The 12,738-nt window shown below is 35.6% G+C and overlaps 2 protein-coding genes across 2 annotated transcripts; both read right to left on the reverse strand.

Annotated features, from left to right (window-relative positions):
* Positions 1–256: 256 nt before the first annotated feature.
* Positions 257–5,848, reverse strand: LOC130934655 (uncharacterized). The gene is made up of 17 exons (XM_057864203.1): positions 5,571–5,848; positions 4,749–5,030; positions 4,236–4,635; positions 3,265–3,345; positions 3,128–3,202; positions 3,001–3,054; positions 2,479–2,539; positions 2,293–2,390; positions 2,124–2,189; positions 1,849–2,039; positions 1,557–1,786; positions 1,383–1,469; positions 1,153–1,281; positions 928–1,062; positions 680–792; positions 516–609; positions 257–430 (listed from the first exon to the last, which is right to left on the reverse strand). Exons 1-17 carry the CDS (start codon positions 5,755–5,757, stop codon positions 257–259), a joined length of 2,457 nt encoding a protein of 818 aa, XP_057720186.1. The 5' UTR covers positions 5,758–5,848.
* Positions 5,849–6,509: 661 nt separating this feature from the next.
* On the reverse strand, positions 6,510–10,512 carry LOC130935531 (protein kinase PVPK-1-like). Its single transcript, XM_057865317.1, has 3 exons — positions 10,151–10,512; positions 8,663–9,591; positions 6,510–7,571 (listed from the first exon to the last, which is right to left on the reverse strand). The coding sequence occupies exons 2-3, from the start codon at positions 9,571–9,573 to the stop codon at positions 6,731–6,733; spliced, it is 1,752 nt and encodes a 583-aa protein (XP_057721300.1). The 5' UTR covers positions 9,574–9,591; positions 10,151–10,512; the 3' UTR covers positions 6,510–6,730.
* Positions 10,513–12,738: the final 2,226 nt, after the last annotated feature.

Below are 12,738 nucleotides of genomic sequence, written 5' to 3' on the forward strand. Positions count from 1 at the left end.
ATTTTGAATACAGCACAGACAATTGGGTGTATATTTTATTCAACCCCGGGTGTATTATTAGACTTGCGTTGGGTGTAACAGTTTATAATATGCGTATGCCTTGATTTTTTGCTTTATGTTTTACCACCTGTAATACAGTTTTTGAATACATCACAGACAGTTTACCAGCACAGATAGTTTAACTATGGGAAAAAATACATGGAATAGAAGTTGTTGATAAATGGCAAATATTTACATCATTTGTTCAATTTACAAACTACCCAGTTTCTATATCAGCAGAATTAATCTGACAAAACGGACTCAATAATACAGAGGATGGCTTCGACAGCCTTATAGCACTACTCTCTCTAATTGCCCGATCTCTCTGTGTATTCATCTCACTGAATAGTATCCGAGAAGCATACTCCACTCTATAGTGGTCCACCTCCTCCTACAATTAAAAAGTATGTTATGTTTAAACAGAAATATTAATTCAGTAAAGTAATACAGAGTTATATAGTTCTAAAGACAGTTACCTGTGTCCAATTATCCCATTCATACTTCCCCTTTTTAATGTTTTCCGGCTCTATTAACTCAAGCCACTTCATTACGTAGATAGCGCAGTCATAGCTGAAAACGAAGAAAATAAATTACAAATCTCATTTAGGAAAGTTTAATGTTCAGAGTCACAAATTTATACCTTGTTTTTTGGCCTGAAATTTTAACATATGAGGCTTTAATTTCCTTCTCCTTCTCGCCTTTCTCGAGAGGTTTCCCGCCGGCATATGTTATCAATCTTGAAAATACATATCCCTTAAATACCAAAACAAATCAGTAATACACCCGAATGAATGGACAAGATACACCCAACTGAATATGGAATATACACCCAACTCAACCTTCAAAATAGACCTATCTATTAAAGTAAAGAAGACAGAGGCAACTTACAGTGAATTTATTAATGTCCTTTCTCTCATTGCTTGGAGCTTTTTTATGTAGCGGGTCAAGTATTTGACATTTCCGCTTTGTTGTATTTATCAGCCATAACCACCAATGTCCCGAGTGGCAAACAGGAGCAAAAATCTGAAGGATTGCCACATTTCAACAGTCTGTTATTTTATTTGGCATATAAGTGAATAAGCGTACTAACAAATTTACGAAACGAAAACTTACATATGGATGCGAACTTAATTTTTTTCTATCTATGAATTCAATGAAACTCGGGTAGGCTTCCACCCTGAATTCTTTGTTCGTTTTCGGGGATATGAATTCCCCCCTTGGGTGATCCGAAAGTGCCATGCTCTGCAAGAATTGCGATACAAGAAATGAAAAACCGAAAATACACAAAATACACCCAAATCAAAGCATAAAATACACCCAAAGTTCGTAGAAGTAACACTTACCACAATATCAGGCGGGAGACAGTATATTTGTTCCTGAAACCTCTTTTCATTTTTCTGGTTTAGGATGAGGCAGATGGCAGATACAATCTAGAAATATATGCCGAAATCAATTTTACATTAATAAACGTCGCAGTTGACTTTGGTGTAAAAACATTAATGTTAGTCTAAAATTACCTGAGATTCTATATCACTTTTTGCCTGGAGGGATGCAAGGTGCATTCTGATCAAAATGTATTCTCCTTGGCCAATCAGAGTGCACATCTCCTCATACTCGTTAGTATTGCCATCTGCGTTTTCCTTCAGTCTCGTCACCCAGATGTAGCACTTTTGTTTCATATCATCCGGAATTTGATTTATTCCCCCAGGAGTTTCAAACTTTGCAGAACTTTCCCCCCAGTCTCCCTCTGAATTTGTGGACTTTCGTCTTTTCCCTTTGACGCACTGTTTGCTAACTTTTGGACCAAACTGTCCAATTGTTCTAGCATAGTTGCAGTTTCTGGAGATTTTTCCCTTTCTGTCTCCTGCGTCGACGCCCCCTCCTGGCTTGAATCTGTCAATCCGAGGCTGAATGATGGCATCCCCGGATCTGTTTTAGGAACATAGGTTGCTGTCCGTGCCATCATCAACAGGGCAGCAGCGTCCTCTGCGTCTGGATGACTGCATCATTATGTATAAGAATAAGAGTAAGAATAAGAATATACGGATGATAAGCAAAGATTGATTCTAGTCTAATGAACTTACATTTTTGTTGGAGCTGGGGGAAGCTTGGGTGTTGTTTCTTGAAGTTGTTTGGGGGTTTCAGGAGTGCTGCACAGTTACACAAAATTAATCAGGAAGAATATACACCCAAACTGTTATCAAATATACACCCAAACTCTAAATAAATATACACCCAATATTATTTTCTTACGTTTCTCTAGCCCCTTCAATCTGTAGCATAGGAGTTGGTTCGGAATCTGCGTCAGTGGTTGTTTGCTGGGATGCCGGAACAAAAACTGGATCGGGACTCTAAACAAGAATAAAAATGAAAGGTTAACAACGTATTTGAAAATAATAAGGTTATAAGGTTGAAATATTCTTGGAAAACTCACATTGCAAGCGCTTCCGACGGCGTTTGTTCCGTAACAACCATCATATTGGAATCATTCGGAGTCAACCTAAAATACACCCAAAGAAGGTCAAAAATACACCCGAACAATTCAAAAAGAAGACGGACTTTGTTTTTTGAGAACTTACATAATTGCAGTTTTTGCTTTTTTTTGCTGCCTTTTTTTCTTGAATAAAATAATAAGGGCTTTTTTTTCTAAAAAAAATATATACAGAATTAGAAGTAGAAGTTATTAGAAGAACAAAAGTAACGGTTATTTGAAAGAGAAATTACATGCTCTGAGACGGCTGGTTTACACTACTCTGTTCTGTGCGTGCTTGAGAGGAAGGATCATCACTTCCCAAGTTCACAGCCGTAGTCTAAACAGATTTCATGTTATTCAAACGAAATATACATCCAACTTAGTAAACAAGATACACCCAACTTGATCCACAAAATACACCCAAATTGTATCACAGAATACATCCAAATCATGATAACAAGATTTTATTAAATAATAAAGCTTCTTACGTTTCAGAGGACACATAGCGACCTTCTGTCGATCGCAGGTCAGCTTGGTTGTCCCTGCGAAACAAGATACAGTTATTAGCAAACAAAAGACACCAAAATCTCAAATACACAGCCCAGCAAGACATACCCCTCTGCAGCAGATTTATGAACGTTTTCCCCTAGCCATTCATCAAGTTCGTCACTTGATATTTCATATCTCTCACTACATTCATAAAATAAGACGTTAACAAAAAAATTACGATGATAGACCGTAGTATAGCTTACGAGGTACTGTACCCGTCAAAGTATTGATCTTCTTCAGGAGGTGAATCCTCCACAACAACTTTTTTCTTTTTTTGTTGTGTTCTGGGTGGAAAAAAAACAGTACCAATCAGAAATAAAAAATTAATTTTATCACAGAATTTTATCCAAAGAATTGCTTACTTTTTTGGAGTTGTTTTTGTTTTTTCTTTTTCTTCTCCCTCTTCCCAGGTGATGATTCTTCGCTCCTATAAGTCAATAAAAGACACTTCAGTTAATACACAAAATCTTTATAAAGAAGCCAAAATAAAGGAGTAATAATTTCAGGACATTACTCATCACTTGGTTCAGATTCAGATTCTGAGTCAGAATCTGACTCCTCTTGCCTCTGCTTTCTTTTTCTTGAGTCCATTCTGGAAGGCAAACAATTGTCATTTAGAACATACTAAAAATACACCCAAATGAATTCACGAGATACACCCAACTAAATATACAATATACACCCAACGCAGCAAACGAAACACACCCTGCTTAATAAGCTACATACACCCAACGTGGACAAACAAAATACACCCAAACCGAAAAAGAAATTACACCCAAGTATGGTACTTACTTTTTCCCCTTTTTGCCGGGGTGTTTTCTTCCCGAATCCTCTGAGTCTTCTTGAGCCTCAGACTCAGAGGTAGAAGTGTCACTATCAGTAGTTTCTGTGTCCGAAGACGATGTTGGGCTCGCCTTCCTTTTTTTTGTTTTTTTTATTTCTTGTTTTTTTTGTTTTTTTTCTTCTTTTCTCATTTTTTCTCTTGTCTCTGCCAACTTCACAATCCCCTGAAACATGAGATATTTTAGTTAGCACCATTCGGGTAAATAAAATACACCAACTTATTATGATTACTCACCAAAATTTCCTCTCTCTGCATTCATTCTTTCCACCAACTGCTCCTTAGTCCAGTTGGCAATCCATGGCTTTGGTGGTCTTTCAACCCTATTCTTGCCTTTGTTTTTTGAAAGATGAAAGTAGATTATCATCAGGGCGAAGAGGCAGCCATTGATTGCCTTCTTCTTCTTCTCTTGATAGTCTGTTATGCCCTTGATCATGAAGGTCAAAACATGCCCCCCCCCCCCCCCCGTTTCTCTCCTCTATGCCGTCCATCTTAAAAATTGGGACCAAGTGCACGGGCGATATTTTGTTTATCGTCGTTGGCAAAAGGAACGCCATCTGTATGTAGAGGATGAATATCCTCTTGAACATCAGGCGTTCCTCTTCGTTGCCAACGCCGATTTCCATCATTTCATCAGTAAGACTTTTGAGGGTCTTACCCTGGAATCTTCTATAAATTATTTTGTCATCATCAGAAAGTTTCTTATAGTCAACTTTCTCAGGAAATAGATCTCCTACAAAAAGGAAGACAACAAAGCATCCAAGTCGGTTCAAATACACCCAAGCATCAGGTTAATATACACCCAAGCAACAACTTAATATTCATCTATAATTTTGAGCTAATTACCTGTTGCATTGATGCCAAGCGCATCACCTATTTTTTTTGGGGTTATTTGGAAAGAACCATATCCTGTCTTCAGTTTGTTCTCCCCAAGTTTGAAGTTGTTTGCCAGCTCCCTTAAGAGTTGGTGATCCACCCTCAGTGGTGGGATGTGCATCAACCCACCGAATCCAAGATCCCTCACAATCGCCTTCTTCTCCTCAGTCATGTTTCTGAACTTATCATTCAGAAGATGTGTGGCACATTTAAGGTCTTTAGTTTGGTTTCTTGCTGCCATTTTCTCTGAAACTAAAAATACACCCAAAGATATCAGTAATATACACCCATATATATATGACTCAGATACACCCATTGATAACAAAAAGACACATCCATTGATAACAGTAAGATACACGCATATATATGAGTCAGATACACCCAAAGATATTCTCAAGATACACCCATTGATAACAGTGAGATAAACCCATAGATATTATTCAGATACACCCAAAGATGTTAAACAAGATACACCCATTGATTACAGTGAGATACACCCATAGATATTATTCAGATACATCCATATAGATATCAGTCAGATATCACTCAACCATGCTTCAATATCAAGCCACATTACAAGGTTAAGCAGTTTACACCCCGGAATCTACGGAATAAACCCTCAAAAATCAACAAAAATAGCAGGAGAACTTAGAATAACAATGTAGAACGACGTAGAACTTAGAAGAATGACGTATAACTTAGAACAGTGTAACAAAGAAGCAAGAGTAATAGTAAACCCTAGAAGAACGACGTAGAAGAAAAGTAAAATATACAGTATTTTAATGGACTTACGTTGAGTATTCTTGGTTTGTTTTTTCTTCAGATTCTTCACAGAGAGGTTGATGGTGTTTTGATGCAGTTTTCGAACTACGATTTCTATATTTTGAAACTTGATTTTCGCTCGAAAATGAGAGGGTTTCGTTGTTTTGAAAGCGCCTTGAGAAATGGAAGAAGTGGAAGAAGTGGAAGAGTCTGCCATACGTAACCGTTCGTATGTTGAGCGCGTGATTTTGACGCGCCATCTTATCTCTCTTCATGCGCGTGATTTCTGTTTGGGCTGGGCCAACTTGTTTGCTTGTAGGCTTGTATGTGTAGCAGGCCCGAATATAAAATTAGTTAAGTAATATATAAATGATTTTGAATTGTAAAAAAAATTGAATCAATGCACAAAGAATACAACGGTTGTGTAATAACTATTCGTGGTGAAAAAGACATGGGTCAAAAGCAAATTTTTTATTTTTTATTTTTTAATCTTTTTTTAATCAAAAGCAAAAGGAAAAATATAGAGAGCCAATGGTTTAAACGTACAATGCGTACAATGGAAATTTAGGAAGTATTAGAAATATAATCATTAGTGTTATATTGTTCTATCAAGTTACTTTTTTGGGATGAGTGATTTCATGATATGATATTAGAGTTTGAGATCCAGAAGGTTAGGTTTCAATCCTTGGTGAACCCCAAAATTAACTTAAGTTTTTGGATGTTCATTCTATTCATGGATAAAAAATTTAGCCTATTGTACACATTGTACACTTAGGCCATTGGCTACCTAGCACTACTCAAAGCAAAATTATTCAGGTGCAACAGAATTATATGAAATTGGAAACTTGCATGCCATTGTCATCATATGAAGTTGATATTTGAGAATCGTTAAATTATTTGACAAGTTTAACTAAATTTTTATCTAATAGTTTTCAACTATGAACTTCACATGAAAACAACTAACTGCATGTGAGTGTTTAATTTATACGAGAGAATAGAAACTTTGATCCTTAACTGAATGCGTTTTGGAGTTTCTTACAGCAGTTTATCATGGACAAATTACAAGCTTTGATCAACGCAGGGGGAAAGAGTTGCATCCTTTTATACAAATTGAAAAGAACCAAGGAGACATAACAACACAAAGTAAAAGATAGAAACTATTCCAAAGAAGGAAAAAACAGACATTAGGATCAAAAGAAATCAATATCTAAATAGTTACCAGAAGGCTTGACACCAGGCGGCTTTTCCGCTGCGAGGGCCTTCATGGCCTGCCTTGGCACCTCTGGAGGACTCGCACAGCGGATCAGCGCCCAGTTAACATTATGAAAGAACGGATGTTGTTTTATCTCTGTCGCTCCGCGTCGATAGGCCAGCCGATTCTGCGGCTCTTTCACGAGTAAACCCCGGATTAAGTCCCTGGCTGCAAAGCTTACTGTAGGGGTTTCTGGGAACCTTAAGGGCTGGCCAACAACATTAAACAGAGTTGCTCTGTTTGCTGAGCCTTTGAATGGTGTTCTACCAAACAAAAGCTCATACAAGAATATCCCAAATGTCCACCAGTCTACAGCACTACCATGTCCTTCACCTTTGATTATTTCGGGTGCCAAGTATTCGTGTGTTCCTACAAATGACATTGATCTCGCATTCGTGGGCTCGGCGATGAGCTCAGGGAGTGGGGTCACCTGATTATGCACATCATTCTTTTGTTTTGACTTCTTTTCTTTCTTCTTCGACTTCCCTTTAAGAAAGCGCGGCGTAAAACATGAAGGCTGGATGCAGTCCGGCTGCATCACGCAAGTCGGCTCAATGCAGGCCGGCTGAACACAATATCCTGAGGTTTTCATTTCCAAGAAAGAGTTTGTGGACTTTACAACAGTAGGACTGACTGCACACCTTAGAGAGAGATCGAAGTCCGACAGCATTATATGACCGTCTTCCCTCACCAACACGTTTTCCGGTTTAAGGTCTCTGTAGATGATTCCAAGCATGTGCAAGTACTCCAAAGCAAGGAGAACTTCTGCCACATAAAACCTGCACAGTGCAGATTAATAGAAAGAGTATAATTAGTATGAAATGTTTGATACTTTGTATGAAAATGCATCAATTTGCAACATGATGAATAGGACTTCGGACTTTGAACCGACTTCCACCAGCTCACCAAGCATGCGAAGAACATCAGATTGTTCATAGCCTTTCAAAAAGAATTGTAAATCAAAAGGAAAGACAGCATTCACAAGAATTGAAGTGATTCAAGTGAAGGCTAACAAAATAAATGGTGGCTTGTAATGCAAGACGAATAAACACTAAAGTATCTTGTACAATTACTCAGAATGTCACAATTATGGACAAGGATGAAGAAATAACTAAAACTATGATGGTAGTACATGCAAGCAAGCCTAAGGTTTGGTTTTGAAAAACTTTTACTTTTCGAAAGTAGATTATCAAAGGGGGCTTTTGAAAGATGACTTTCTAAAGGTCCATCTATATTTGGTAAATCAAATTAAAGATGACTTTTAATAAGCACAAACAAGAACAATTGTGTTTGATAAAATAGCTTTTAACATTTAAAAAACTACAATAGACACATATATAAGAGTAAATTTGGATATTTATTAATATATGAAGTTATGTTAGATTTTTTAATTTTGATAAGTACAAGCTAACTTTAAAAAACTCTTCTTTAAATGCTTTCAAAAGCATCCATGTCTTTTCAAAGCTGAAAGCACAAGTATATGGTCTTTTTATTTATCAAACACAAAATGAAGAGCTTGCATCTCTTGAGAGACATCCTTAAACAGAGTCGAAGAAACATGAGAATTTCCATATACATGAAAACAAATATCTTGGATACTTGAAAATCTTATAGGCCATGTTTTGTTTAAAGTGTGAATTCCTAGGATGCTAGACACTGGATACTCAAAATTAAATGATCATTTGTATTAGTCACTGATGGCCTCTCATCATCTTATGATCATTATTCTAGTTTCCATGTTCTCACAGAATATGAAGGATCAACACAGTTTCCATCCTAGTTCCATAGAACATTTGCATTGATAAATCAAAGGAATATACTAAAGACTGATTGCAGGGTGGAATGCAGAAAAGAATAAGGAATTGCCAACCTGGCAGCATGCTCGGAAAAATACTTCCCCGGTTGTCTTTGTCTGAGTGCATGCAGATCCCCGCCGGGGCAAAACTCCATTACCAAGCAAGAGAATGTCTCTGTCTCAAAGTGAGTATACAAAGTTGGTAAAAAAGGATGATCAAGAGACTGCAATATCTCTCTCTCCGTTTGAGCCCTCTGGAGTTTATTGCGATTCGCCAGCTCCGTTTTGTTCATTACTTTCATAGCAAAACAAGCCCTTGTGCCACCTAACTCAGCTAGATATACACTTCCTATGTCTCCACACCCCAATTTCTTCAACAACCTGAAATGCCTCATTTCCAAAGCTCCATCCCGAGCTCGGACAGCTTGAATTGCTTCCCATCTTATATCATTTGCCTTATGGGGTTTATACAAAGCACTACTGAAGCTACTGGTGCTGCTCTCATCACTAACATCACTTCCTGTACTCCCTCTACAGATGCTGCTCTTCCTGCTCTCGTTGAATTCGGCCGAATTCACAGCTTCTCCGCTTTCAACAGACTTATCAACACTTACACATTCACTGACTCCAGCAATTGTAGAGCTTTGTTTGGCTTCTGAATAGAAACTATTCTGAGGGCTCGGACAACAAGTAATCTCCGATTGATCAGCAACTCCATTCAATGCACCAGATTTGTGTTTCCCAGATTCCATTTGGCTGCTCAAATCATAATTCTTGGCATCTTCAAACTTTGGTTTGATGCCCAATTTCTTTTCCATTGTGACAATGTTCTTCGCTAAGCAACTCTCAACTGTGTCATTGAGGCCGAAAGTATGAGGAGCAGTTGAATTCGGAGTCCCAGATGTCGAAGGAGGATCATGATCTACCCCAGAAACTGAATTCTGAACCTCTGGCAAAGACTCAATTTCATCAACAGCTGACTCCATCAACAAATTCTTAACTTGCTGTAAAATCAAATGCAACCCAGTAAATTAACAAAACTACCAGTTACGAAATTCTCTAAATAGCAACAATTTGCGATGTTTGTTGAAATAAAAAGCATTGAAATGAAGCAAAATGAAATCCAAATGCCGAAAATTGGGGGAAAAGTTCAGAATTCAGACAATTGCAAAACCTATAACCCGAAAGAAAACATCGGGGAAAAAAATACATAAGAAAACCTATAAAAGGCTTCCAGAAAAGCAAGGTTTTCAGACTTTGACAAGTTTTACCAAGAAAACCCGGTTTCTTCTCTGGTCAAATGAACAAAACAGAACCATAAACTTGACAAGTCCAACGCCTTCTCCTGATGCCAAAAGAAACTAAAACAAATAAAACCGAAGTTAAAGCGTGTTAAAATATCCAGAAACTAGCTTCAGCTTTTTCCTTTGATTCCACTGCAGGAACAGCTATTATAAGCCACCCCAAAAAGAAAGGAAGCAAAAGGGTACACACCAAGACATACAGATAGGAGAGAGAGAAAGAGAGACCACAGAAAAAAAAAGGTAAAGAAAGAACACGAACCTTATCACCAAAGGAGACACACTGCAATGTTATGCCAGAAGAAGAAACCTTGTTCCATGGCTATAGAACAAGTTCTGAAGAAAGTGAAACAACTTCGGTTTGGTGTGTGTCTTTGCTCTTCTAGTCCGTAGAACATGAAACTCAGATCCGATCCAAAAGAAGGAGGAAGGGACACTTAACAAATAAAAACTGTAACAATAATAACAATAACAACAGAGACTGTTGATGTGCTCTTTTATAATTTTTGGCCTTTTAATTAAGTGGTGAGTTGCAGGGTGCTTTTTATTATTATTTTTTGGCTTTGTGAATTGAGAATTGCAGAAAACGAAGACAACCTCGCAAGCAAAGCTACGCGGGGAAAAAATAAAAGTAAAAAATAAAAAAGTGGTGTTCCTTATATAAATGGTTATGTTCCCTCCAGACGAAACCCAACCTCGTCAGTTTCTTGTTCTTGTTTTTGCCTTTTTCCATGTTTATCTATCTTTTGCAAAAGAAACTAATTAAATTATGTTTACAAAAATGTTTTCAGACTTACTTTTCATATAATAGAGTTTATAGGTTTAAATTAAATCAATTCTATGAAGTTAAAATTTAGAAAAAGTGATTTTTTTTTAAAAAAAATTATTTAAAAAATTAATTTGCTCGTTATAAAAAAAATCAGTTTTCAAATTAGTTATTAATATAAAATATATATTAAATATAAGTTAAATAATGTATATATTTATACAAAAATATAAATGGACTGATTTTTATATATACAAAATATTTTTGTTATAAAATATGTAATTTTTGACTTCTTAGACCATATCTCACTCATTCTTAATATCCATAAAGTGTGAGACTCCTATTATTTGATTCTTAAGTTTTATAAGTGATTTTTTTCACAATTTAAAAGATAAACATATAGTTACTCGTAGAACTTTATGTGCAATCAACCAATCATACACTCGCTCAAGAGAGATTAAGATTTATCTTTCACATATTATCTTGTAAAAGGAAGAGTTTTGTAGCTCTTTTAAGTGTTTTTGAAAAGAAGTGATTTCTTCAAAAAAATTTCGGAGCTAATATTTTTAAGATTGAAGTTTGTTACACATTGGTTTTAGCGAATTTTCAAACACCCACAAAAGCTTGATATATAGTAGAAAGTTCATGACATCTTGGTGGGAAGAACTCGACATAGATAAAGATTTATAGTTTCAAAGTAGTATGAAAAATTACAATTCTTTGTGGTTGTGTTTGTTTTTAGAGATAGAGCAGGACATGACACTAAGACAGAAATAATAGAATGGAGATATTAAAAATTATTTTTTGATGCGATGAACAAGACACTAATATAATGTTCTATATTATGTTTAAATAGATATGAACAAAACTAAAATGTTATATGAAATAACTAAAATAGCCATGTGATTTCAAATTTTTTATATTAAATACAAATTAATTTAATAAAAAATAAGATAAAAATGGTATTAAAGTAAAAAAATTAAGAATAAATAAAGAAACATAAAGTAAAAAAGTGAATTAAGCTTTTATTAATTCCGCATGCAATAGAGAAGAAAATGAACGATAAAAAGAAATAAATTAATTATAAAAAATTTTAACAAAAAAGAGAGTATTTGAAAAAAAGAAAGGTAAGAACTACGATGTAGAGAAAAAGTTAAAATTAAGAAAAAATAAAAAGAGATAATAGTAGAATAATAAAAAATACTTATGAATAGAAAGGAAAAAATTTTTAATAAAAAAGTCCGTATCCACCTTTTAAAATTTCGTGTTCATTATTATCTTTCGTAAAAAAATAGACACAAAAATATAAAATAATATTCTGAAGACAATGTATTCAATATCCATGTCTCTACCTCCAAACACGTTTTAAACATTTGTTGTTCATGTCTCTGTGTCTTGTCTGCGAAAATAAATGCTACATATGTGTTTGGGGTTAGCTTGCAAGCCTTTCGTAAGAATTAGTACAAGTACATTTAATTTAAGTTATCTCTATTCTAAATAGTGCAAAAAATATTAGTACGTGGTTTAAATTTAGTATTCGCCTACAAGCATATGAAAAGTTGAGATAAGTTTCTTTTAGGCAAAAATTTATCATTAATTTTATTATTCAATTCACCTACTTTTGAGTATATTTTTCCTTATTGAGTAACAGCAGGACCATCGATAGTTGGACTTTAAAGTCATTGTTTAAGCCATCTTCACCGTGGTTGAAGAAAATTCGATCATTGGTATCAGAGTTCTGTAAGTATTAGTACAAAGCATCCAACAAAAAAGTTTGGCCTCCAAAGCAAAATGGTTGTATGCAATGGAGACTCATCGATCAAACCAATGTTATGTTTGTGGTTGGAGGCTTGGTTGAGTGGCATATCATATGCCTCCTTAACCAAAAAAAAAAAAAAAAAAACTAATGTTATGTTTTATTGAGTGTTTTGGATATTTTTTCTTATGTGAATAGTAAACCACTTATCTCCATCAACAGAATCTACTTGTATGACAAGATATTGTCAGTGGCATTTGCAGTTGACAAGGAAGAGACGAAGGAAGCCTAGTCGTTTCATGACTTACCTCATCCAACAGGACATGCC

The sequence above is a fragment of the Arachis stenosperma genome, chromosome 6 (assembly GCF_014773155.1).
Source record: "Arachis stenosperma cultivar V10309 chromosome 6, arast.V10309.gnm1.PFL2, whole genome shotgun sequence".
Taxonomy (NCBI): Eukaryota; Viridiplantae; Streptophyta; class Magnoliopsida; order Fabales; family Fabaceae; genus Arachis; species Arachis stenosperma.

What these genes read in the sequence shown, in the direction of transcription:
- LOC130934655 (XM_057864203.1), bottom strand. Translation starts at nt 5,757, where the DNA reads ATGGCAGACTCTTCCACTTCTTCCACTTCTTCCATTTCTCAAGGCGCT. An exon ending in CATAAATCTGCTGCAGAGGG is followed by an intron (nt 3,055 to 3,127) that starts GTATGTCTTGCT and finishes CTTGTTTCGCAG; the next exon opens with GGACAACCAAGCTGACCTGC. An exon ending in AAACGCCGTCGGAAGCGCTT is followed by an intron (nt 2,391 to 2,478) that starts GCAATGTGAGTT and finishes ATTCTTGTTTAG; the next exon opens with AGTCCCGATCCAGTTTTTGT.
- LOC130935531 (XM_057865317.1), bottom strand. Translation starts at nt 9,573, where the DNA reads ATGGAGTCAGCTGTTGATGAAATTGAGTCTTTGCCAGAGGTTCAGAAT. An exon ending in TTTTCCGAGCATGCTGCCAG is followed by an intron (nt 7,572 to 8,662) that starts GTTGGCAATTCC and finishes TGCACTGTGCAG; the next exon opens with GTTTTATGTGGCAGAAGTTC.